Source organism: Pezoporus flaviventris, unplaced genomic scaffold (assembly GCF_033815535.1).
Source record: "Pezoporus flaviventris isolate CSIRO_AGI_PZ_B2104156 unplaced genomic scaffold, CSIRO_AGI_Pfla_v1 ptg000031l, whole genome shotgun sequence".
Taxonomy (NCBI): Eukaryota; Metazoa; Chordata; class Aves; order Psittaciformes; family Psittacidae; genus Pezoporus; species Pezoporus flaviventris.
In genome coordinates this window covers 8079295-8105947 of record NW_026892579.1, presented here as the reverse complement: position 1 = coordinate 8105947, position 26653 = coordinate 8079295, and the positions used below count along the sequence as shown (strand labels likewise).

Genomic DNA, 26653 nt, shown 5'->3' with positions numbered 1-26653 from the left:
GTTAATATTCAGGATATTATAGTAAACAGATAAAAATGTGTTCCCTGTCTAAATTCTTTAAACTGAAATAGTAAATACAAACTGGTTTTACAATACTTTGGGAGGTGACAAAACACTTTTTATTACAAGAATAATATATTTCAAAGAATGCATAGGAAAATATAACTGTTTCTCTGACAAAGTGTTTTTGAAGAACTGATTTAAGGAAAAGGTATGTGTAAAAGCCAACACTTTTTGAATCATTTTGAAGGCAGCAAGCTCAAAACTGTCTTTTCACATATAAGATACCTTGATGAGGTAGTGGATGCGATGTAGCTAAATCTTAAGGTATGTCTAGGATGCAGGGTTTTTTTTGTATTTGTCAAGGATTTGGCAGGTAGGTTTCTGGCATTTGTTGTTGAAATTGTTGAAGTAAAGAACAGTGAATGATGTAATTGTAAAGTTTTGGGGGACTTCCTAGGAAAACACACTGAACAATTTACTGAGGTCATGTTTACATTCAATTTCTCTACTAATTATGCCAGGTTTTTTTTTCATTCTCTGCTAACTTGCAAGGGGTTTTATGCTACTTGAAATTATATGAGAAAACAGCTTACGTCATCAAGTTACTATTACTGGTTTTTGTCTATTTATTTTAGTGGAGCTATGAGGTGTGTCTCTCGAGGATAGTCATAAACCAAACAAACTGGGATATGCTAGAAAGTGTTGAATGAAATGGGAGATGCTAGAAAACGCTGAATGAAATGATGTGGCTTAGTACGTACGTTTGGCTAAGAAAGTCCCAAAGTGGCAAATTGCTGAAGAATGGAAGAATATGTGATGAGACTGGAAATTTTGTGCTTGTCATGTTCCTGTTTTCTTTCCTATGTGGTCCTGTCATCATTAAATTCCTATATAAATCACAAAATTATCTTTTATACACTTCTGTCTTTAGAATTGGCAATGTTAACTTTCTTGTGGCACTGTGAATTCTCCAAACAGTTCTTCCCCTGAAAAATGGTAGATTGAGATTAGGAATAAGTTCTTTACTGTGAGGGTTGTGAGGCACTGGCACACATTGGCCAGAGAAGTTGTGGCTGCCCCATCCCTCACAGTGTTCAAGGCCAGATTGGATGGAGCTTTGAGCAACCTGGTCTAGTGGAGGGTGTCCCTGCCCATGGGAAGGGGGTTGGAACGAGATGATCTTTCAGGTCCTTTCCAACCCTAATCATTTCATGATTCTATGATTTATAAAATCATCTATAGTAGTGCAGATATTTAATTTTTCTTCTTCCTGTGAGGAAAGCAGTACTTCCTGCTGCTATGTGACTTTTTCGTATCAGTTTCTTTAACAAATTTACATTAATGTGCACTATTTCTTACATGTGAGTTAATTGTTCAGTTCTTATAGACAGGCATGGGAATAGTTCTGTCTTCAGGTATATAGTATTGAAGAAGGTTTTGTCTGTGATTTATGTTTTCTGAATAAAGGGAATTTTTGTGGCATACTTTAATTTGTAGCGAAAGATCAAATATCCAGTGGCATACAGAAAATAATGAATAAATACAAGTCTTCAGGAATAAAGAGAAAATTATATTGGAGGAGAAAACACCTTAAATAGTCATAGTGGTCTCTGAGAGAGGCTCTGCCATCTTTTAATGCTGGTGAGTGAAGGAGCTCAGTTAACTGGTACCAACTTTCTGTTCTTTAACTGCATAATTGCACAATCACCAGATGGCAGTGTTACACATAATCTTGCCAGGTCCTTTTTGTGGGAACAAACTGATTTCTTCAGTGTTACTGAACAGATTTTATGTAGAAATTCCACAATACAAGAATAAAAATATTTGTAATAATAATAATTATTTTTCCTTAAGAGAGGACATGAAACCAAGGTCATTTTTGACTCATGTTATGTTGCTTCACTTAATAGTCTGATTATATTTGTATGAAATATGGTAATGCTTATTCAAAAGCCAAGGCTTTTGAAGTGTTGCTGACAAGACTTAACAAGTATTCCATGTTCTTTAATTGAAAAGCGCTTAAATGTCTTCTCCTTTAAAAATAGCATTTGTCTGCTGTGAAATTTTTCTGTTTGGGTGAATTTGATCTTTTGCATGGCAACATAAGGATTAGGGCTGGTGAGGATTACTAGAGCCAATTGTTATGCATTTCTTCCTGAATCATGGCATCTGCTTGAAGGAATCAGAGTATCTCTGGAATTCACTTGCTGTCTGGCTAGTTTCTATTAGTTTCTTAATGTGTACTCTTCAAATTTTACTCGCGTACTAGCTGTTCTGTTGAATTTCATTGTCTTGCACATTTAAATGTATACATTATTTTGCATTGCTTTTCCTTTCCAACTTTTTATTGCAAAGTTTAGCTAGACCTCAACAAGTATCATCCTAAGATGAATGTGAACGTCTTGTATGTATGTGAGCACTGAATGGAGTCTTCTGTGTCTATTCCATTTGGCAGGAGTTCGTCCATTAAAACTTCTGAATAGCGAAGTATATATTGGAACATTTTTATTTTAAAATATTTCCCCAGTATTGTGTTGATTTTTGAAGCATTATGACTTGTGTTATGCTTGTGAATGCATATCTAGAAATGTATTTTTTACAGTTGTTCAGTTAAAATAACAAGAAACTCCAGGTGTCTTTGTAAAGTATGCGCAATATGAAGCAAATGGCTTCCACTGATTCAATTTCTGTTTATTCTGAAGATAATATGCATTTCATATTTAATTCTAAAGCTAAATCCATTTACGTATCATGGTCACATTATATCACATTTTTTTTCCCCCTCTGTACCTTGCTTCTCTCATTTTGACACTGTCCCTTCTCCCGTTCTTCCATCACAGAACATTGAGCAGTAACTGAAGATGTATACAGTTTTGTCAAATTTGTTGAAGCAGGACAGTGAATATTTAAACAGTTTGAGAATGGGCTGAGTAGTGCATAGAATCCTATGAGCAAAAGCTCCTCAAACACAGCAACTTAACCTGCTCTTTGCCAGATTTTTCCTTTGAAATTAACAATTACATGTAACTGGACAGGAGGTCCAATTCAGTGATAAAATACTTAATTTCCAGAGGGGTTTTTGTGATAACAAAAAATTTAAACAGCTTTTGCGTCTTCACATTATAGTAAATTCTGGTTTAGATCAACCATTAACTTGCATGTTGTTGCCTGTCTGACCTTGGCATTTGAATACCCTTACCTTGGAAGGGTAACATTTAAAAATATGCAATAGATTATTCATTTTGCATATATCTAGCCTACAAGCGATTAGATATTTAATGCTTAAAATGCCTTGAAATAGAACAATATCGTCTGAAAATATTTTGTTTTCTCCAAAATAAACTTGAGGACTTTAGCTTTTCATTTTTACTGTTCAAATAGTAGATTTGTTTTGATTAATTTCTAAAATTTTAGATCACAGTAAATATTGTTGCCTTTTAAAATAAATTTACCTTAGTTTTCAACTTAGTTATTATCAAAATATATATATTATCAAATATATAATATATAGTTATGTATGCTATATATAACTGATATATATAAAGCTGATATATATATCATATATAATATGATATTATATCTCATATGATATATATATACACACAATGTATATATTATCAAAATATATACAAAGGATTACTTTGTAAGACTTAAATGTAAATTTGCAAATTTGGACATTATGCAAAAAGTCACTTTATGGACAACATTTAACCTAATTTCCAATTGGTATATGCTCATATAGATGCATACAAGATTTTTAAACGTATGGAAGATCATGTTTCCCTCAGAGAAGGAGGCTACATGCAGGCAAAGACCAGTATCAAGCTTTCATTTTCAAGCACTTAATATACACAATTTTGTTACTCACACATTTCCTGTTACAATTTATTGGTAGATACGTCCCTGCAGAATGTCAGCAGAGCATTCAGACTGCCTTAGACATTACGCGTTAGACGTGAGCTTTATTAAATTTTCGGAACAGCATGGATTCTGCTGTAAGCGGCTGTGATTAATATATCTTCAAATATTGTGTTTGCAGCTGACAGCTACCTTGCGAAACTTGGCTGACTTGGCTCCGGCGAGACGCCAGCTCATTCGCAGTGGTGCAGTCTCTGAGCTCTGTGTGGCGCTAGAGCAGCGCTTGAGGGATAAGGATGTGTGCACCTACCTTGTCAGGATATTCAGGTATGTGTAGAACGCAGTCCTATTTCTTCATGCAGTCAAATTGGTGTTACTGCTTCGAGTGACCCCGCTAAAATTGGGAGATTTACATTGAATTGTTTTCTTAAAAACTCCGTATAGATTTTTTTTTAATGATTTTGTACAATAATTGTGTCTTTATTAATACTGATAGAATTGTTTAATTATAGCCATACAAACTTGAATTCGTTGTCCCTGTGAAAAATGTTTTGTTGTATTGTGTCATTCTTTGATCCTATAAATTCTGATCAAGATTTTTAAGGTACCATTTCTTATATTTTAAAGCTGCAAAAATTTTATGTTAGGCCATGTTTAATAAAAATGAGATCAATTACACAAGCTTAAATGGCATCAGGGACTGTGTTTTATGAAATAAAATGCAAAAGAGAGAAAATGTGACCAGTGTTCATTGTTTTGAGCTGTCAGAGTGTGTTTGAGATTAATCTGTGGGATCAGGGCTTGAGTGTGCTCCCATTTTATGAGCAGCTCAGTGGCTGCTTCCCAAGATGTGTTTTTTAGAGGGAGATCAGTAGGAGTGAATCAGCCCAAGAGATCCTTTTGTAGTCTGAATAGATTCTCAGTCAAAAATCTTCTAGCAACCAAGTACCAGCTTGCAATATCCAATGGTAAATGAACTTGCAAACAATGTAAGGATTTTGAAGAAGTTGTGAAAGTAGCTGTTAGTAAGTTCAGGAGGAGCTGGGTTATAAGCACAATTTATGAATGCTCTTCTGGATGAAGTGTTTAACATTGCTGCTTTGTTACTGTATTGAGTCATGTTACCTGTGGCTCCATGCTCATTGAGATTCTGCTATGGACTGCTTTTCCTGTTCAGCCCCTCCAAATTATCCGTCACATTCTCCTTGCTAGATGAGATTGGGTTGTGCTTGGAAGAGCAGCTACATAAAGGAGTGTCATTCCTTCTTCCTCTCCACAGCTAAAACCAGGCAAATTTTGTCCTTTGCTGTTTGTGCTACCTGTAAAGCATGTCAATTGCTTTCACAGTTCCAAACTGCATTGTCCACATCTGTCTCTCTAATTTTGTTCCTAAAAATAAGTTGAGTTCTGGCAATTACACCACTTTGAGCATATTTACTTCTTCTAAGGAGAGAGCATTTCTTTTACTTAGAAAATGCCATGGAAAGTGGGGTAATGGGTTTGTAATTGTAATTGATATTGATATTTATACTGTAATTCTGACAAGGACATTTATTTGATCTAGAATTCAATATGGAGCGAAAGTTATTTGTCTTATTTAAAGTTTCCTACTGTTTCACTATTTTTTTCTTAAGTTGAGGGAACTGCATGCTCCAAGGATACAAATTAGCCATAAAATCAGTGTAATTAGGTTCCTGGAAATTGCAGTCACATTACAAAAAATACTGTACTGTACAGAGCACAGATTTGAGTTCTGTTTTGTCTTCTAGTAATACAGAATGATTATTCTTTTCTCCCAGTCAGTTTACGTAGCTTCTTTGCAGAGAATATGTTCAATCTATTCAAATGATTCATTTCTCCAAGTCTGTAGGTCTTGCTGTAATTGGTTGTAATTGAACATCAGCACAGTTATTGGCTGGTTTTGACTTCATGGGAAGTAAGAAGTTGTCCTAGTTTGTTCTGTCATTGCAATATTTCTGGTATGACCAAAGCATGTCCAATTCTCTGGTTTTGTAATGGTCAAGGTGAGCAGTGTAGGACAGCAGCAGCTGTTAGGGAATGCACAGAGATAAAATTGCAACTGCACAAAGGCACGTTCTTCATAGTTGCTGGTGAGAGATGTGTTCTGTCAGTGCTGAGCTCCACGAGGTGTGCATTAGGAAGGGACCCTTTATTTCCTCTCTTGTCTGACTTTCTATGTCATCTTGAAATTACAGTTCTGCCATTTAACACTAAGAAGTGCTATTGTTAGCATACTGTGCCCGTATGGCAAGCAGGTTGGGAAGCTTCTTATGTTCACTTCTTCCTGTAATTAACTGTGGCATGAGTAACTAGACTTCTCTCCTAGAAGTCAGAGTGTTGGCATTCATTTCATTTGTTGGAAAATACAGCTCTGAGAGTCAAAAGCAGAGTAATTCTTTCTAAAAGGATCTTTTGTGGAAAAAAAAGTGCTTTCATTCACGTCTGTTATATTTTTGTATCTTTGTAGCAAACTTTCTTCCTACAATGATTTCTGCACAGCTTTAGCAGACTGCTCCAGATGTTATGTCTTATTTTTAGCCCTACTAAACAAACACCAGAAACAGCAGGTCAGTTTTTAAATCTCTTGATTTGTATATATTAATCCTTGGATGTGTCTGTGTATTATTGTGTATAAGCTTGTTTTCAGTGACCTACTTCTATGCATTTAACAAATAAAAATTTTAAATGGTTGACAGCATTTTTAAGTAGTAAATAATTGAAATGAAATAATTTAGATTAAAATCCAAAGCAATACAGAGGACAGATAGTTGATTAACTTGTCTATCCTTTGCATGTGTAGAAAGCAAATTGTTTATTTGAGTATTTAATAATAGGAAATTATTGGGATTTCTCCTGCCCTCCTTCTCTGCAAAATGAGTGTGGATTTTTCAGAGTTAAGCAGTCTGAAAATAGAGGAAAATTTTTTCCTTGATAACTGCATAAGGTATCAGAATGTATCATCTACCAGGGAAAACCATATGCCTAGGATAGCGCATTTGAAACATTCACCTAGAAATAAATGTTTAAATTTTGACCTTCAGGGGTCAGATGTTGCTGTATTGTCCTGGTGTACCAATGATCTTTTCCTGTGTTTACTGGAGCACCAGGCTCAGGGGGTTTGGTGCAGGATCACAGTTTTAAAGACCGCCACATAGGTAAGAGTCATGTTCCCCATGTATGGTAAATTACTTAGCTCTATTGCCAGGTAAGATTTAAGAAGAAAATAATTTTTATGTAAAGCATAGATGTTCAAAGGTGCAATGAGGTTTCAAAACATAGAACATTAAATTATATTCAGGTTAGTCTTAACAGTAAGGAACTTTCTTGGCTGCTCCAGCATCTGAATTAGCTTGAGGACTTATCCTATACAATTTCTCCCAGGGTTAGTAATTCCTGAAGAACTGTTGAAAGGAGGTCTTCCGTGCTGCTATTGTTAAAGGCAGAAGGTAACCAGATCAGCTACACTGAACAATCTGTTCTCTCTCTTGCCAAATACAAAAATAATTTCTCCCTTTCCTGTTTACCTGCATCCCTGGGTTTGGTGGTAACACTCATGGAAAAGGAACAAAGATGAAGTTGGTTCTGTTCTTCTAAATGCCCGTTGATTAACATTTCTTCAGCGTATCTGAGTGTTTCTAGGTTCAGGCTGCTCTTGGATTGTATGGTCTTCAAAGACACTTTAGTTAAAAATGCTGTGTAAATGCTATGTAAATAATATGAGAAATATCAAAGGTGTGATATTTTACTAGCTTTATAGTTATTTTTCCTTGTGAGTGCTGCATTAAAAACTCAACAAATGATGAACTGGGAATAAACAGCTTAAATTGGATTAAATCTTTCTCTCAATCTTCATCTGTAATTTTAAGGGGAAGTTTACTAGGCCTCTGAGATAACAGTTTTGTGTTACAACAAATTGTAGGCTCAAACATAAATTCAAATAATTTGTTGCCAGGGAGTGCTGAGAATTTAGCTTCTCATTTGTCTACTTTATTAAGTGGTCCTAAAATACATCATTCTTCACTAGATTAGCATTGTTTTTTGTGTTAAACTGTCAGTTGTTTTATCAAAATAGAAGTTAGTAAAGAAATAGCTCGTGTTAAAAAAAACCTTAGTTATTATGTTGTGATGATTATATGTGCAGTCTTCAGAATAATTGTTTCTTGCTGCAGTTTTTAAACAAGCATGCAACTGTCAGTTGTCAGCTTAGTGAAGCCCTGCAGAAACAAGAAGAGGGGCATGGATAATGTAATGCGCCACTTTTTTCTGGAGCATATAATAAACACTACCTGTGAGGAGTGCAAATGTTTTTCCTGAGGTGTAGTTGGCACTGCTAATCTTTCTTTTAAAATGATGACAGCTAGTGAGTTATAGCATGAGTTGGGATGTGTTGAAAGGAAAACAAGTAACAGCAGTGTGAGTAAAATTGTCTGCTGGGGAAGAAGCAAAGAGGAGGATAAATCAGTATTATTAACTCAAAGCATTAAAAATCCTCAGGACTAAGAACCAATATGTTAAGAAAGGAAGTCTGTTTTCTGTATTTTCAGGTTGCAGAGTTTATGGGATCAGGTTTTTTTACTAGCAGTCATGGCAGCAGAAATCTAGTGGGGAAAAAAAAGAAAATGAGCATTCAGACTTTCTCATAAGTGTGACTTTAAAAATAAGCATTAAAGCTTGTGAAAATAAAACTGTGAGCACTGGAAATAGGATTAATGACTTGCTCCCATACCACTCACTAAATTCCACAGCTGCCACCCAAATAGTGTCTGTTTTTCTCACCACACTGCAGTTTCAGCTCTATTCTTTTTTTTTTTTTTTCTCAGCTCATTTTTCTCTTGGGTAAAAGAGTCAAAAGGGAGAGTAGTAATTTAACTCTGAGAGACTTTTCTGGGGAAATGGAGTTGGCAAGACTTACTAAATTCATGTGTAATTCCTTGGGTAAGGAAGGATTGGAAAAGCTGGATCTGCAAGGTAGGACTTGAGTATTCAGCAGTGCTTGTCTACACATCTGAAGTACGTATTCGGTTGGACTTCACTTGTCAACTTGTGGTTGGTTTTGTGGCTTACATGTGTGGAATAATAAAAAACCCCTTGGTAGTTGCCACATGCTGTGAAACCTGTCAGAGGTGTTCTTGTAAAGCCTCTACCTTGAGGATGAGCTTTGCATGCTTCTGTTTCTAGTCAGCATTGTAGACTTTTGTCCATCTCCAGAAATATTTTAACGAGATGCTGTTCCCCTTTCCCAGTTCATAATCATTTCTAAGCTTTTCAGATAAGCTATATAAAGGATGACTTCCCCAGGCTGTGGTTAATGTTATAAGTCACAAGGAAGCCATGCTTTGGGAGCAGGGAGATTGCCTAAATAGGGCAGTAGCTTCTGACACTACCCAAGCTTAGGTGGCCTTCTGTGGCCCTGCCAGCTTCAGTGTAATCTTTTATCAGTGTACAGTTAGGAATCTGTTTTCAATCCTAAGTGCATAAACACAGGGTATGCTACTAATATTTGCATAGAGGAAATCTTGTCCCTGTTGTATACAAAAGCCCCTTTATTCTTTAGCATAGCCTACTTTTTAATTAGGAAACGTTTGTAAATATCTGACAATGCTGGATGCAACAACTGCCTGTTCAGCAAAAGAATAATCACATTAGGTCACATGACAGATTCATCCAGCCTACTATTCATACTCAGCAGTGGTGGAAATCAGGTGCCTAAAGAACAGTAAAAACAGAGCAAGCACATGTGGAACTTCTTGTGTGTACTTAACCAAACCTCCAGCTCTTTCCAGTTTGGAAACTTCCTCAGCCAGCTGTAGATATGTGTGTATGCAATAAACCTTGGTTGACTTCCATGAAATTTGACAGTCTCTCCTCTGCCCCAAATAAATTTCTAACATGTTAACCATCCCTTGGTAAGGAGTTGTCATAGCAACTGTCCATTGCACAAATAATTCCTTTTGCTTGTTTTGAATTTGGCCTTTACTATCTTTATTCAGTGCCCTCAGGTATTGAAAAATTGGTAAATATTTAATCCCATCATTCACTTCACAGCACCCTTGACTTTCTAGACCTTTATCATATCCTCTCTGAGTTACCTCTTCTCCAGGCTGAAGAGCCCTTGCTTAGTTAAGAGTCCTTGCTTCCATAGTACTGTCTGATACAGAGGTTATTCCATACCATTGTGCATCTGTGTTGCTTTTCTCAGAACCTTTTGCAGTCCTGATTCCTGTATCTTTGTTTTTGAGATGAGGTAACCAGAACATGGCAATTAAGATGTGGCCATATCATAGATTTACATGCCTTCACAAGTTTATTTCCCAATAATTCCCAGTATTTTATTTGCTTTCTTGATCTCCTGTGAGCATTAAACCCCCATGTGGAATCTGTCATTATCCTGAGATTGCTCTCCAGGAGGTTATGGTTGGTTCAAAGGCTGTAATTTTATAAATGAAGGTATGTCTACTCTGTGTTTTTGCACATGCATCATTTCATGTTTATCTGCATTTAAATTTCATCTGCTGGTTTATTACCAGTTGACTACAAATCCTTTTTCTGCTCTTCATTCAGCCTTCATCTTTGCTGCTTTGAATATCTTAACATCAGCAGCAAACTCTCCCATGAAAAATAATTTTTCCTTCTGAAAGCAGACACACCACAAGTGCTTTCATGAAGGAGAATATCATAGAGTCACAGAATGGGTTAAAGCTCATTTAGTTCCAACCCTGTTGCCCTGGGCAGGGGCACTTTCCACTAGACCAGGTTGCTCAAAGCCCCATCCAACCTTGCCTTGAACCCTGCCAGTAATGGGGTAGCCACAGATTCTCTGGGCAACCTGTGCCAGTGTCTCACCACCCTCATACTGAAGAACTTCTTCCTAATATCTAGTAGAAATCTACCCTCTGTCAGTTTAAAGACATTCCCCCTTGTCTTATCACTACATGCCCTTGTGGAAAGTCCCTCTTCAGGTTCCTTGTAGGTCCCCTTTAGGTACTGGAAGCTGCTCTAAGGTCTCCCTGGAGCCTTCTCTTTTCCAGGCTGAACAAGCCCAACCTCTCTCAGCCTGTCTTCATAGGAGAGGTGCTCTAGCCATCAGAGCAGCTTAGTGGCCCTCCTCTGGACTTGCTCCAACAGGTCCACGTCCTCCTATGTTCGGGGCCTCAGAGCTGAATGCAGTGCTCCAGGTGGGGTCTCATGAGAAAGGCACAGAGTGGACGAATAACCTCCTTTGACCTTCTGGTCACACTCCTTTTGATGTAGCCCAGGACATGGTTGGCTTTCTGGGTGGCAGACTCACATTGCCGGCTCATGTTGAGCTTCTCGTCAACCAACACCCCCAAGTCCTTCCCCTTAGGACTGTTCTCAGTCCGTTCTCTGTACAGCCTGTATTTGTGCTTGGCCCACCTCTCAAGCATGTCAAGGTCCCTCTGGATGGCATCCCTCCCCTCTAGCATGTCAACTGCACCACACAGCTTGGTGTCATTGGTAAACTTGCTGAGGGTGCCCTTGATCCCAATGTCCATGTCAGTGACAAAGATGTTAAACGGTGCTGGTCTCAGGTACCAACCCCTGCGGAATGCTTGGTGTCATCAGCAAACTTGCTGAGGGCGCACTCAATCCCACTGTCCATGTCAGCGACAAAGATGTTGAACAAGACCGGTCCCAACACCGATCCCTGAAGGACACCACTCGTTACTGGTCTCCAGCTGGACATTGAGCCATTGACCACAACTCTTTGCATGCGGCCATCCAGCCAGTTCTTTATCCACCGAGTGGTCCATCCATCAAATTGATGTCTCTCCAATTTAGAGACAAGGGTGTCGTGTGGGACAGTGTCGAACGCTTTACACAAGTCCAGGTAGATGACATCAACTGCTCTATCCCTGTCCATCAGTTCTGTAGCCCCATCATAGAAGGCCACCAAATTGGTCAGGCAGGGTTTCCCCTTAGTGGCTGTCACCAGGCACCTTGTTGTTTTTCATGTGCCTTAGCATGCCTTCCAGGAGAATCTGCTCCAAGATTTTGCCAGGCACAGAGGTGAGACTGACTGGTCTGGAGTTCCCCGGGTCATGCATTTTCCCCTTCTTGAAAATGGGGGTTATATTTCCCTTTTTCCAGTCATCGGGAACTTCACCTGACTGCCATGATTTCTCAACTATGATGGTCAGTGGCTTAGTAACTTAATTCGCCAGCTCCCTCAGGACCCGTGGATGGATCTCATCAGGTCCCATGGACTTGTGCACATTCAGGTTTTTAAGATGGTCTCGAGCTAGATCCTTTCCTACAGTGGGCCCAAGGCCTTCATTCTCACAGTCCCTGCATCTGCCTTCCAAGACTTGGATGGTACTGTCAGAGCCTTTGCCAGTGAAGACTGGGGAAAAGAAGTCATTGAGAACCTCAGCCTTCTCCAAATCCAGGGTAGCCAGTTCTCCCAAGAGCTTCCAGAGGGGGCCTACCTTGTCCCTAGTCTGTCTTTTATTCGCTACATACCTATAGAATCCCTTCCTTATCAGATATGAATGGAGCCTTTTTTAATTACTGTTATTTTTGTTGGGGGTGGTGGTGATGTTTCTGTATCCATAGTTTGCCTTTAAAGAAATGGTCATCATTGCTGATGCAAGTGTTCTTTGTGTTTCGGTTACTTATTTTTCCCCTCTGTGCCATCCCTCATTTGGGCTCAGGACAGCTGTTTGTGTGACAGAGTGATACATCATGCCACAGAACTGATCCAGCTTCCAGTAACTTTAAAACTGGAAAAAAACCCAATCCCAGTCCTTTGCTGAATAATCACATGCCTTGCTTTCCAGTCTAGTTTGTTGAACAGCCCCACAAATAGTTCCTTCTTCACAAATACTGAGGAAACAATATGGGAGAGGAACCAAGCTGTGAATGGAGGGTGGGTGCTATTTATGCCACCAGTTCTGCTGAAATGCTTGTCAAGATAACCTTATGAATGACTTACATAGGTAATGTGTTCTTTTCTCTTGTGTTTACAAATACGTATTTTCAGTTGCATTCCTCCTTGCCCAATATTATAATAGTGCCTTGGACAGTGAAGAAAAAGCTATGAAGGGAATATAGTAATTGACCATTAAAGATGATCATAAAAATACCAGATTTTTCTCTTCTGTTGTGTGTATGCACATGCATAGTAATAACTCATCATTCAGTCTCTCTGAATTAACTTTTTTTCAAAAGGAATTAGCCATTTTAGGATAAATATTCTGACAACTCTGAAGGAATTTCCCTGCTGCTAAGTCTGAATAAACACAGAAGGTCACTTTTTCCCTATAGAATGATTTATGACAGTATGCTGAGCTGATGGTGTATTTGCACCTTCCTAATATTTTGATTGTGGGGGTTTTGTTGTTTTGGGTTGGTTGGTTGGCTTGTTTTTTGTTGTTGGTTTTTGGGGTTTGTTTTGTGTGTATGAAACAAAAGGCAAAGGTGGAAAGGAAAATTCAGAGTATGTGATGTGTACTCTGAATATAAAATGATCAGGAATGCAGAACTCAAAGTTTGTAGTCAAGCAGCCTTCACTGGCATATATCATAAGAAACCTGCTGTTCTGATGTATCAAAAGATACAAGAAAATTAATGTAATTACCAGATAGGTAAACATTAGAATATCAAATAAAAATAAATAGATATTAGTGCTTGGTATGACAGATGCTTTCACTAAAATATTTTGTCTTAGTTTTCTGGTATTAATTTCTACAAAACGTGTAGAAAGATTTGGAACAGCTCTGTAAAGAGTTAAAATAATTGTGTTAAAAAGACCCCAAGGTTTGAGCAAATTAATTTATCAATGACAAAAGTCAGACCATTAGCAAGCTGTCTATTAGCAGAATGCACAAGGTAGACGTTTCTATTAGTAGACCATTCTATAGGAAAAAAGGGAAAAAGAGAGAGTGGCTGAAGCTGTGCAAATTTAAACTAGCAATAAGAATAATGATTTTAATGAGGAAGATCAGTAATCACTCGAGCAATACTATGGGGAGATAACAGTTTCCAACTTCTTTTTCAATTTGTGATTTCTGAAATGTGTTTTTAGAGAATGTATATTGCTTTTCTTCAAATGTTGTTTTGGTGACAGTTTGCTTGCTTTTCTTCATCTCCTCAAACAAACGTAAGTGCAAGAAGTTCTTCATTGGTAAAAATCACTAAGTGCCGTTGAACCCTTTTCTGAAAAGTCTAACTAAACAGATTATATTTTGAGGGTGTATGAAATTATAGGGTAGGGTCCTAATTGTGGTATGTGATACACCAAGCTATAACTATATTCTAGAAATGGCCTCTTCTCAAATTCATTCAGATTTGCAGGGGAGAGAGTACTTTACTGGCAAAGTACTCCCTGCTATCACTGTGGACAAGCTTCTCTCTGCTCCTTATTTCAGGTCCCTCAGTCAAGAACGTCATTCGTTTTTGATACTTCCAATGTATTCTATGCCCTGCTCCACCCCTCCTCTTTTCTTCTTGAAACTGAGTTTCATTTTGACTCATTTGTTATTTCTGGACTTGACCAGGAATTTTCACAGCCAGTTTGTCACTTCAAGATGAATCCTAACTGTGTTTGTAAGAGATTAGCTCCAGGATGCCATAACTACTGTTATTTTGTCTGTAAGCAGACTATCAGATCCTGCAAAGAAAACTCTCAAATTTTCTTTCCGAGGTACACAATAAAGCAGAAATACAAGTTTGAAAATGAAGTGTAAATTAGATTTGAATGAGAAGCAGTTCATACTGAATTTTGGCTACCTCCATTGAAGGTTGTGTAACACAGGAAACACAATTCATTTGGAGATGGAGATTCAATAGGAACTCAGCTGCTGGCATATGAATATTTTTCTTTTTCACACTACTCCTCCCCTCTTGAGGGTCCAGCCACCCTAACAACTAACAACGGACTAACAATTAACCAGACTAACAACAGGTACTTGGCTAACTTGTACAAATTCTAGAATGGACTCCCTTCTCTTATTTCTCTTGTTTTAGTTAGAAATCACTGACCTAATTGGCTTTCCTTTCCTGCTGAGAAGCAAACCTGTATTATTTGTATCTCTGTTCATCATGCTTTACACTGAAAGGCAGGTACACTTTCAATTGCCAATATAAACTGCTGTCAAGTTCTGTGACTCAGCAAGTACACTGGGTACCTTAGCTACTTAGGCAGTGCAAGGAACAGATTTTTAAAGTAGATAAGCAAAGAAGTCTTTCATTTCAGTGATCAAATGTATATGTTCCAGTTGTCAGAAACATAGGAATTAAATGCTGATGAAATACATGGTGCCATTACCACTTTAAAAACAAAAATATCACAGTGGCTTCACAGGTTGGAAGCAAAGAAAAAAATTAGTTCTCCTTCTCAAGCTCTTCTTGACTTGTTTCTTCAAATTTGTATAAGTGAAACTATGTCTCATATATAACCTTCCAGTCAGGTTTGGGCGCACACTTTGGACAGCATGTCTCGCATGACTGCCTCCTTATAAAAAGATGAAATGGCTGAGTGTAATTCCTATCTTTAATCTAATTTGTCTTTAATGCTCTACATGTTAAAACCCCCAAATTATATAAATTAATGTGATAAATGTCAGTTGTCTGTAAGTATGCAAGAATGTCTGAAATTCCATATGCAGTTAATATTCCAAACATTTAGAGATGTATAATAATCTCATTTATTGTACTGATTTGTTTCATTATGTACAGAAAGGCCTATAGGCCTTGTACGGGTTTAGTCTTGCAAGCAGTTTCAGAATACCGTTCATCTTTACATGTATTCCTTTACACAGCAATTCTAAGCTGGTGTTTCTTACTCTTGTAGTGCTTACTAATGGGCATTAAAAAAAAAAAATAGCCAAAATAATACAAGACTTTAAGTATTATACTACTCAGGAGAAGTTTCTCTTTGACTCTGCAAGTTAAATTTTCACTGCAAGATAATGAAGCTTTGGTAATGTGCTATTAAAATTGGATGTGCTTAGCTAAAAAGAAGTACTTTGTAAGTTTGTTTTGCTAGCCTGTAGGTGGAAAGCACAGTTGAGATCACACTTCTCAAAATATCAGTTGATTACTGTACAGTACCTGTTTGTCTGTTTTCTGATTGGGTAGAGCTGTTGCTGGGTTGATACTGTTTTGACCAAAATTAGAAAGTCAATATAAACGAGTCAAACTAGACTGCCTGCTCTTTTCAGTTCTTTCTTCTGATTCATCAGTTGTTTGTTTCAAATTCTTACATCCTTTGTGAATTGGGGGTTGTGCCAGCAAAGGTGAAAGCTGTTAGTGGTTAGTCAGTAAGAATGTTCATAGAAATTTGTGTCGATGACATTTAGATGCTAGCAAAAATATGGTTCCTAGTAAAAATAATATAAAAGTGGGTCCTGTGGAATGACCGTATTAAATACAGGAAAGTGAGAAACTTTTCCTTACTTAGGCGACTCCCTGCTTCTCATATTCAGGGATGGCATTCATCTTCTTGACCCTGTGATTTGGAGAAAACTCCAGGAACAAACTCGCCAACAAAGTTTTCAAGTTGACAAGCAGCTATTCTTTATTGCAGCGCCGGGAGACACGGGGGATAGCTCCTTCTAACATGTGTCACTGTATTGCCACACAAGCCATCATGATATAGTCAGTGGGCACACATATATATTCATAAGGCTACGTATGAATCACATCGTTTTCCAGAAAGTTTCCCACATGCGTACACAAATGTGGTGGTGGTCTCTGAGGGTCGTTTACTTCTTCCAACAATCTTCATGGCTTCTGGCAGCCTTTGAAGCACCAGCTTAATTAACATTACAGACATAGCAATTATCCTGTTCGACTTATCAGTTAGTTTAACTGCTCCCATCCTGGACATCTGCTAGTCCCAGATACTCCCCATCCCCAGGTCCTGTTTTTCTATCCTGTTTTTCTTACACTTTTTGTACTAATGTCTTAAGGGCCTAAAACTATGTCAACTGGAACAGTTTATCTTCAAGCATCTCAGTTATTTTCCATTACAAAGCCATCAAACTTAACGTTACTTAGAACTGATTACATTCTGTGCTTTTGTGCCTCCTTGTCTCACCTAAGAGGATGTTATTGCCGATGTCTTGTGGCAGAGGCTTAAGACCTGAAACTTATTGATAAAGGCATGTATGAAAGAAGGATTCACTGCTGACACATCTCTTTTTTCCTTCAATATTAGTATCTATACTTCAACAAGTTAGGCTGTGCCTGGTTAAGTTACATTGTTAATACCAGGGAGGATTAGAAAATCTGTCGATATAATTATATTTGAAGAAAACCAGCATGTGAATTGTTTAGTGAAATTTTAGGTTAGTGCAAGTACAGCACTTTAGCATCTGAGAGTAGATGGCCGTGCTGTACTTGAAGAAATGTTACTTTACCTGTACTGTTAAAATAAAGCTATGGACTTTTCTTTTGGGAAATGAGCAAGTTTTGATGCAAGTGACAGAGCAAATGTTTATACTTACAAGTTTACAAATGTTTATAAACTTACAAGTTTATACTTAGGTCAGTTCAGACTTCAAAATTTCATTTTTTTCTTCTGTACAGGTGGGTAAGAAAAAGATGGGCATGTTGTTGAATACTGTTTCTCAGTATTCATGTACCAAATGAAGCAGCAAGAGATGTAATTGTGTATTCCACTGAAGGGCAGAGATAGAAAGTGCTTTAAGGGAGCAGCTTGGTTAAATCATTAGATCGAGATACCATACAAAAATAGAAATAGGTCTCATTTAGCAATTGTAAGAATAAAAGGGTAGCAAGAACACATAAAATCATCATTAGAAAAAAAAAGTACAAAATGAGATGCAACTTGAAAGGGACATAGAAAGAAACACAAAAGCTTTATATGGTACATTAATTGAGAGACGAAAATAAGGAAATAATTGCTGCAGTGTTCAGATGGTTATTGATAGATGCCACTGTGAATAGTGAAGTGTGGAATGCCTTTTTTTGCTTCTTTTTCTGAAGGGGTTAAGTATGATCAAATGGTTAATCTCTACTTCAGCCTGAGTTCTTTTATCACTAGAAAATGAGCTGGAGCATAATTAAGTGTCTTCAAACCAGCTAGGCCTGATGAAATTTACCCTTTGATGCTATAAAAGTACAGAAAGGGTAATGTCTCTGGGATTCTTGTAAAGTTGTGTAGGATTGCAAGTTTGTAGGGCTCCTTTAAAAGAGGAAAGAGGAGAAATTGGGGTCCAACAAACCAGTCAATTTAGATTACATTTCTGGTAAAAATCTGGAACAAATAATTCAGCTATCTGTAAGACTTAACAAGGAAAATGAGTAAGAGCTAACATGGATTTAATAAATCAAGGGGAAGCAGTTTAACCTCTACAGTGAGTAACAGGACTAGAGAAGAGAAGGTCATGGTCTTTGGCCATCCCAACTAACACTTGCTTACTTGAAAGATTAATAAGGTCTGGCCCATATTATTATTCTAGTTATATAAAGTGCTGGTTTAAGATGTTTTAGGATTACTGTGGGCTTGGTAAAAATAGATGACCTATGCTAAGTATATCCCATTAGTATCTACCCCAATTCTATATTAGTTCTGTCAGATGTTTTTGGTTTCTTCTGTAAACCAGTTTATGAAAAATAGCATAAAAATTATTTCTAGTTGCTGTATTTGGCATTCCTTCACTTGTTCTGGACTTGTTACTAAGTGAATTGTGAAGCAAATTAAGTAGTATCTTCTTTTTAAGCAGCTAATAGCTTCTGATGTGCTCTGTGTAATATGTTTTGTTTTATTGCAGGATTTGGTTATCCGTATTCTCTTCATTCTTGGTAATTTAACAGCAAAGAATGACCAGCCCCGTGAGCAATTTTTTCAAGAAAAAGGAAGCATTAACACCTTGATATCATTATTCCAAACCTACCATGAACTTGATTTGAATACACAGAAATGGTACCAAGGAAAAGGAAGGGAAGAAAAAAAACAACCAAAGCATCCTTCAGAAGCAGAAGATGTTCTGATAAAACTGATAAGAGTGCTGGCCAATGTCTCTGTTCATCCCAGCATAGGAGCAGCTCTGGCAGTTGCCCATCACGTTGTAGAATTGCTTGTTACAGTACTAGGTAATAAAATCTATGTTGTGTTTGTAACCTTTGTTCAGTCTGTAAGAAGAGTTTAGAATTTTTCTACTTGACCTTCTTGGATTACTTTTCACTATGGATCAACGCACAAATTGATCCATAACTGAATTGGTTCCATTGCTAAATAACAAAGTCAATCTGCGGATATTCATAACCTGTTTTATGTAGAAAGCCTGTTTGAGACAGTGGAGGCATTGCTGCTTTGCTACTGACTTTTCAGTTTCTGGGGAAAGATGTTGTAGAAGTGTTCAATTTTGTGATTAGATTTGCAGATACGATCATTAAGGAGGAGAAAACAAATTTTACTTTAAATGCACCTCTCAGAGTTCATATGTAAGGGAAGTCTGTTCTTAACAGGTGCTACATCGATGTGTTTGGTAATGGGTTTGGTTTTTTTTAGGTTTGCAGGTTTTGTGACTGTTCTGGATTAAGTATTCTTTTTGTTCCCTGTACCCATAACTTTCAGCCTCTTCTTATTTTTTCTTCTTTTTCAAATTTCCAACCTTTATCTTCTTTCAGAAGAAAATGGCCCTTTCCCCACAAACGGAGGCTTAGAACTGCCGTTCCTTTACCACTTACTGATCCCATTGTAAATCTAATTACAGGCTAGGACTGTGTAGCCTTTTCTCCCCATAGTTTAGCAGTGACAAAATACATCACAAATAACTTAGTGTATTTTAGGATGAGACGTGAGCATTAAATATTATGTAAAGACAATCAACCTTATTATATGCTAGCTCACAAGTCTTAACCACCAGACATGGCGAGTTAAAGAAGGCAGATTTACAATTTTGTGTGTTCTGTCTTAATCCATGTAGGAGCTTCCTGCATTGGAACTGTGTTAATCATTGTGTAAGTGCTTTTGAGCCTCAAAGCTTCTCTCTGACACCCTCCCCTCTTCTTGAGCACTGTATTGGTTTACTACCAAATGTTCTCTCTGCCTATGAACTTAACCTTCTTTTTATTTCCTTCACTCTTGGTTTCTGAGGCCAGAAACCTCAGATAAATTGGTATACATGACTTTCAGACTTGCTGATGTAGTCTTTATACTGGTTAACATTCTGTTAGGAACTCTGAGAGAAAGAATCTTTCAAAAACTGATATTTTTTTTTCTCCAATTTTTCATTGACACTTCAGTATAGTCCTTAGTATTGTCTGTGACTATCACACAGGCCTATTTCTGCATGTGGATTCTCCTCAGTTCCATCTTAAAATAGAAAATAGAATCTGTAAAATGTCTTAACTAAGTAGATTCTAAACCATGTTGCCTCAGTCACAATGATTTCTGCGGATTAAGAGTTGAAAGAGTGACTTTATATTGCCATTTTTGGATCAGCTCTTCCTATTAGCTTCTGCCATGTTACTGCAAAACAGAATAGTTGTCTGTAATAGTGGCCCTGTAAACTATGATTTAGCTTGCTTCTGAGATTAAGCTAATTCTAAGCTAAGTTAGACTCATCTCTGTGTATCTGCATATGCGTATGTTCATGTTTGTTGGGTTTTTTTTTTCACTCTCAGAATACAAGTCAGTTGATGAGTGTGAGGAGTTGGTCATCAATGCTGCAATAACAATCAACAATTTATCCTACTACAAAGTGAAGAGTTCTGCTGTTCAAGACAAAAAGCTACACATTGCTGAAAGTAAGGACTTTTAAATTAGTACTTTATGTATAGGTTTTTGAAAGTGAAAATATTTTGACAGTACAGGAAATAAAGACGCTGCTAGTGTTTTGTGGTATCATATTGCATGAATATAAACTTTATAGGGCTAAACTCTTCCCATAATGATTTTTCATTCTTTTGGAACATAGTTCTATGACTTGTCTGAAAATAGGTTAAGTTGTTGACAAAACCCCTTCTTCCTGAAAGGAATTTGCCATATTGTTTTCTGTTTAGCAATTTTTGCTAGGCTTGTTCAAAACCCATATGCCTGTGCCAAAATAAACATGTTGCTTTTTACTTCTTATCAGAGTATAGTAAAAGTTTTGGGGTTTTTTTCTTCTTAGTATCTTCTAGACCTGCAAAATCTGATTTATGTCTATTTCTGGCTTATAAATCCATTGGCAGTACAGGAGTTGTGTTATTCTCTCCCCTCTGACAGTAGTAGACAACAGTCGTATTTTAGTGATGTGTAGGAACTGCATCTGAGTTCTGGGACTCGTGTTACTGTTATACAGAAGGTAGAGTCTATGTCTTGCATATCTTTCTCTCTAAATAGACAAAACATGGGGGAGAGATGGAGCCTGGAATTTGCACAACAGGTAGCGTGAAGAGTAGGAAAAAAATATTCTGTCAACCTAGTGCCCTGACTGGTAGACATCAGATTCTCTTTAGGTAACATTCTGCTGTTCTGTCATGAGTCATTTTATCACCCCTAAGCCAACTGTCTCTCATTGCTAGTTGGAGAAATGTGGAAACAAATGACTTCTCTGCCTGTCTCATGTGCTCTCCCTCTCCTGTTTTTATTGTTAGCCTGTGGAAACAGCCCCCTCACTTTTCTCTGCCTGAACTGAGGAGAGAGAAAGCCTGTTGATGGGAGACCAGCAGGCTTCCTCCTCCAGGAGACATTTTGAGAATGCTTGCTGTTTGATACAAATGGTGGATCCCAAAGAGAAAAAAGGAACCATTTCAGATGTCTCTTTAAGACAAGTTCAAGGCATGTTCAGTATTGCAACATTCAAAGATGGAAATAACGGGAGCGAAGCGAATGTCTTTTCCTAGGATTTTTCTTTCTCTCACTTTTCTATGGTAGAAGAGTTAAAGGTTGACTGATTTGAGTCATTCACACTATAAACTGGTTTCAGTGGTTCACTTCATGCTCATAGGAGACTGATAAATGTAACTCCTCTGACACTGCTCCTTTGCTGTGCATCAAAAACCTACATGATAGTAGCTGTTTCTAGGAAGTACTGAAGGTCTTATTCTATCTGCTGAAGACATATGAAGACATACACTAGTCATATGTGTAACTACTAAGCAGAAAACCAGCAAGCAAGTAAATGCTTCAGACCAGGGGCAATATTAAGCAGCTCTGTTCAGAGAAAATGTATTTGCTTGTTATAGGAGCATTGAGCTAAAATCAGAGAGTAATTTGAGTTTTAGGAGACATTGCACCATAAGACCATCTGTTCAGGATCTAAATCAATTCTCTTATATATTACAACATTTTTTTTCTTCTTTGTCTTCCTGGATTTTCACATAAGCCCACTCAAAACTGTATAGCAAAACTGGCTCCCATTATTACCACTGTGTGTAGGCTTGTCTTCATAACTCACCGTTTGTTCCTTTGCGTTTAGCCCCATATTGCAGCTCTTTGTCTAATCTTCAAAGCCCTACACAATTTAGCTCTTGTTCTACCGTCAGCTCACCCCCTTCACTGCAACCAGGCGATACATAACTGTTCCCATTTATTGCTGTTACTGTTTGTGTTTTGTATTTATTGATAAAAAGCCAAGCACATGTTTGTGATATACAACTAATTTTTTTTTTATTTCTCGGCAAACCAATAGTGCTTTTAAGGCTGTTAATGAGCAACAGTATGGATGGAGTTGTGGAGGCTGTCAGAGCATTTGGCAATCTTTCCCAGTATCATGAGATCTGTGACTTCATCATACAGAAAAAGAGTGAGTTACTTTTGCACTTGTAGGAGTCCTGTTTTTAAATGTCCATAGTTCTAAAAAAGGGAAGATTGTTAATAAGCTGTCTTAGTTCAAGTGTAGAAGCAATCTTCTCTGATATTTTGCAAATCAGGCAAATGTTAGAATCCAATCACAGTCATTATAAACACCATTTTATTTCAGTTTCATTAGAACGGAAATAGTGGAGGAGGAAAAATACGCCATGGTGCCCTTTCTCCTTCAGTTTTTCAAATCCTACAGGTTAGTAGTGGTATGATATAAATGAAAATCCAACTAAATTCTCATTTAGGCTCATAATCACAGTTCAACAGCTTGTTAGCACTTCGTAATATGCATTTAAGATGTTCAACTGTCTCAACAAAGAGATCTATTTGCCTCTGGGTGGAGTAGGATACAAGTCTTCTCAAGCCTCTTTGCTTTTGAGTATCTGAGGAGCTTTGGGAAAAATGGCAACTGCTTGCTATCCACAGAGGGTGCGTCATAAGTTTAATTAAACACCAGTTCAATGTAAATGTTTTTGTATCTACATACCTGTCAGTGCTGAAATTGAGGTGATACACAACTCCTTCTTTGAAGGGTGGACGTATTACTGACTTTGGAGGAGAAGGTATTTGCAAAGGGCAAATTGACAATAACTGGTTGCTGATGAGCTCTCAGGCAAAGAACTAAGTTTTCCAACTAGGACTGTGGTATCAATGTGCCAAGCTGAGGAACAGCTGAGAGGCTGCCTCTCCATTAGGCAAGACTGACTCCCTTGCTGGTGTTGTCTTCCACTGCCTCCTGAGTTCAGTGTCAGCAAGTGCTGCAAGATGCTGCATGTCCAGTGTCTGATTCTTGCCTGTCACCTGCAGGAGCTCCAGGCTGCAGCACTTCCAGCTGGGCTTGGTGCAGTGTAGGGCAACCTGGCCACTTGCAGAGGTGAGAATGTCCCTCTGGGAGTACCAAATGCCGAATCCCAGCAGTTTCTGCTGACTGGAATTGAAAGGAGGGTCATACTTTTAAGAAATAAGCTGTAATTAATTTTGTCAATTTAACCTCTTCTGATTGTGTTTTCACATTGTGTCAGTGTATTTTTATAACTATATGACTCTGTATGTGTTGTATTGAAGGTAACTGGTGTTCAGCATGATGAAATAATCATGGCTGTTACAATGGGTTGTGTGCCTACTCTACAAATGTCACAGTAGTATGCTACAAGGTTAAATTTTTGGGTAGGGCACCCTGCATTTGACTGCTTTCTGAGTATACATGTTTAATAAGGATGTTGTAATGCCATCTTTCCAGTAATACTGTCTCCTCCTTTACAATACAGTACACAAGTTCATGATTGCTTTGCTTGATGCCAAAAAGCAAGATGTCTGTTTTTCTGCCTGTGGAGTTCTGCTCAATCTCACAGTAGATAAGAACAAACGAGCATTTCTGATGGAGGAAGGAGGAATTGGAAAGTAAGTTCCTGATTATGTTTATGAAAAAGGCAATTTTGACTAGTTTGGCTGAAGAGTTTCAATCAGATTCTTTTTTTTACTGGGGCAAATAACTTCTAATACGGACGTATACTAAATAAATCGTCAGCATCTAACACTCTTCAAGAGCCTTTCATCTTTTTTCCTATGTTTTTTTTCAAAAGTATTAGAATGGTTTAGCCTACGCAGAGCCAAACCCCATAGAATAAATCTCCCAATAATCCTCCTGATTGATACAGCAGAGGAGAGTACCATACAACAAAGCAACTAAGGCATGGCTCATGCTTGACTTAACTGGATCCTATGTGGGCTACAGTTAATAGGCACCATTAATGTGTATCATCTGTTGTAAGCGTGAAGATTACTTCAGGAACTAGGATATACCATATGGTCACTGGCAATTTTTGTAACTACTTAGTATAGTAGGGAAAACTACCTGATGTAGCCATGCTCAGCAGAATAACTCAAGGTTAAGGCGCTTGTATTATAAGAGGTATTAGGTCTTGAAAACCCACTGTGGATGGAACACTTGTGGCCTTGATGTTCAGATAATAGCGGATCCAGCTTAATTGGAGCAACGTGAATGATCATGTCTCTGTGCTTGTAAAGTAGTTGATACAACTTACGTTTATGCAACCATATGCCTAACTTTGAAATGCTTTCTTGTTCATACATCATATAATTACTTTTTATTACAATATAAACTATGCATAGTATGCTCATCCTCCCTTCCCATGTTCTAGTTACCAGGTCAAATATAAAGCTGAAAAAGAAGAATAAAAATGCTAGAGGCAAATGAATAATAAATGTGAGAGATTTATATTCTGCAGAATAGAGAATTTTCTGTACTCTCTCTGAAGATTCGTGAAGCAGGAAGGCGGAAAAAGAAACATTACGAAATAAATCTAGAGAATTTGGAAGTGATTGTTAAGGAGGTCACCCTGACTATGCCAAACTCGCTCTGTGGATTTTTGAAAATGAGGTTATTGTATTAATATATGGTGGCCCTAATAAAACATGGAATTAGTCTCATCAGAGAGTTAAACTTAAAAAAAAAGTAATAGGGCAAATCCATTTGGCTTTTCATTGTATGCCTCCCGGTCTTCCACAGTGACTGCCTTCAGAGAGGAGAGAAAGAGCAAACCTCTTTTGGTTGCTTTTCAATTACTGCTATTTTCATCCATACCCGAATGTAATAGTTATTCTGTGTTCCCTTTACTAATCACCAGATTATAAATCTCACAGTGAAGTAGAAAGAGAAGGTCATAGGGTTGGGGAAGAGAGCAGCAGTGAAGGGTTACTATTATGAGAGGTCACTAGGGACAGCAAGTGAAAACATTTACTTCTGCTGCCCTGGGACTTGTGAACACTGCTGTTTGGTAATGGGAATTCTGGATAGCTGGTGCAGGCAGAAAAGTTACAGCTTCATTTCAGAGTCCTGCTTATCATCTAGCCTGCATTTGGTACTTGCAAGGAAATGAGACTGGGAGAAAGGTCAAGAACCTAATGGTCCTTAATAAAACTGGCATTCCCAGTGGAGGGGAGGAGCACATGTTGAGGAAATACAATAAAGGGCAAGATCTGCAGAACAGTCAGGCTTCACTGAATGTTAAAGGTAATTCTGGGAGTCATGGAAGTAGTAAATTCCTTTGGATTTGTCTTCTGGTCAGATCCTCTGATGTGTAATAAACTGGATATTCTGACCAAAGCTTTTTCTGCATTCATACTGTCTGTTGCAGATGAATTCTTGGCACCTCATGAGGTTCGGCTCCCATTGCAGTCTCTGCTCTACTGGTAGCCATGGATTTGGGACGGTTACAGATAGTCATGAAATCTGATAGAATTTTAGTGTCTTTGAAATGGTTACATTTGTGATGTGTGTGATTGGAATTGCTCAGTTGGGTTAAAATGTTCTGGGGGGTAGACAGATGCAGGCAGGCAAATGCACATATGTGTAGACAAAAAGCACGTTCACATCCCTAGGGAGCTAGACTAAATGGAAAGGAGAAGTTACTGAGGGAGAAAGTAGCATCTTAAGTTTATTAATAGAGAATTTTCCTGCAAACTTTCGTGGAGTCTGCATACATTTTTAGACTACCAGATTTTGAAGGGCTTAGAGGAAAACTACATGGAGCAAAACACTGGGTTTGGTTTTTTTTATACCAACAGGTTAGTTGACTGTTTACAAGACTTTGGGCCATCAGATTGGCAGCTGGCTTGTTTGATATGCAAAACCCTGTGGAACTATAGTGAAAGCACCACAAGTTCGGCCTCATGCTTTGGAGAAGATACTGAGACGTTGCTGGTGCTGCTCACATCACTCATAGGTGAGATTCATAATCTTGGTCTCTTTTCCTTAATAAAGGAAATAAAGAGAGCAAAATCAAGGCAGTATTCATTTGGGTGGGAAGTCTGTCATGCAGCTTTAAGTGGTTGGCTGGTGTCGACTATCCAGCAGTACACTGGTTCATTGCAATTCAGCACATTCCCCCAGAACTTACGGATTGCCAAGGTGGAATTGGCTGTTGTCACTCCCCGCTATAGTTTGTCTAGTTAGCATGCTGCTAATGC

The 26653-nt window shown here is 37.9% G+C and overlaps 1 protein-coding gene across 8 annotated transcripts in view; it reads left to right on the top strand.

The window, feature by feature from the left end:
* ARMC2 (armadillo repeat containing 2) overlaps positions 1 to 26653 on the top strand; it is a 65690-nt gene that overhangs the window by 33329 nt on the left and 5708 nt on the right. For 6 of the 8 annotated variants that reach the window (XR_009744525.1, XM_061460145.1, XM_061460144.1 and 3 more), the window contains 7 exons: positions 4043 to 4188; positions 6350 to 6449; positions 18642 to 18963; positions 20500 to 20622; positions 22491 to 22604; positions 23932 to 24064; positions 26252 to 26409. Coding sequence is in view for 6 of the 8 variants with exons in the window: in XM_061460145.1 (XP_061316129.1) it covers positions 4043 to 4188; positions 6350 to 6449; positions 18642 to 18963; positions 20500 to 20622; positions 22491 to 22604; positions 23932 to 24064; positions 26252 to 26409 (1096 nt within the window). In the remaining 2 variants the exon portion in view is untranslated. Of the gene's footprint in view, positions 1 to 4042; positions 4189 to 6349; positions 6450 to 18641; positions 18964 to 20499; positions 20623 to 22490; positions 22605 to 23903; positions 24065 to 26251; positions 26410 to 26653 lie in introns of those variants that run through there. The other 2 variants (XR_009744526.1, XM_061460146.1) reach the window with 2 other exon arrangements.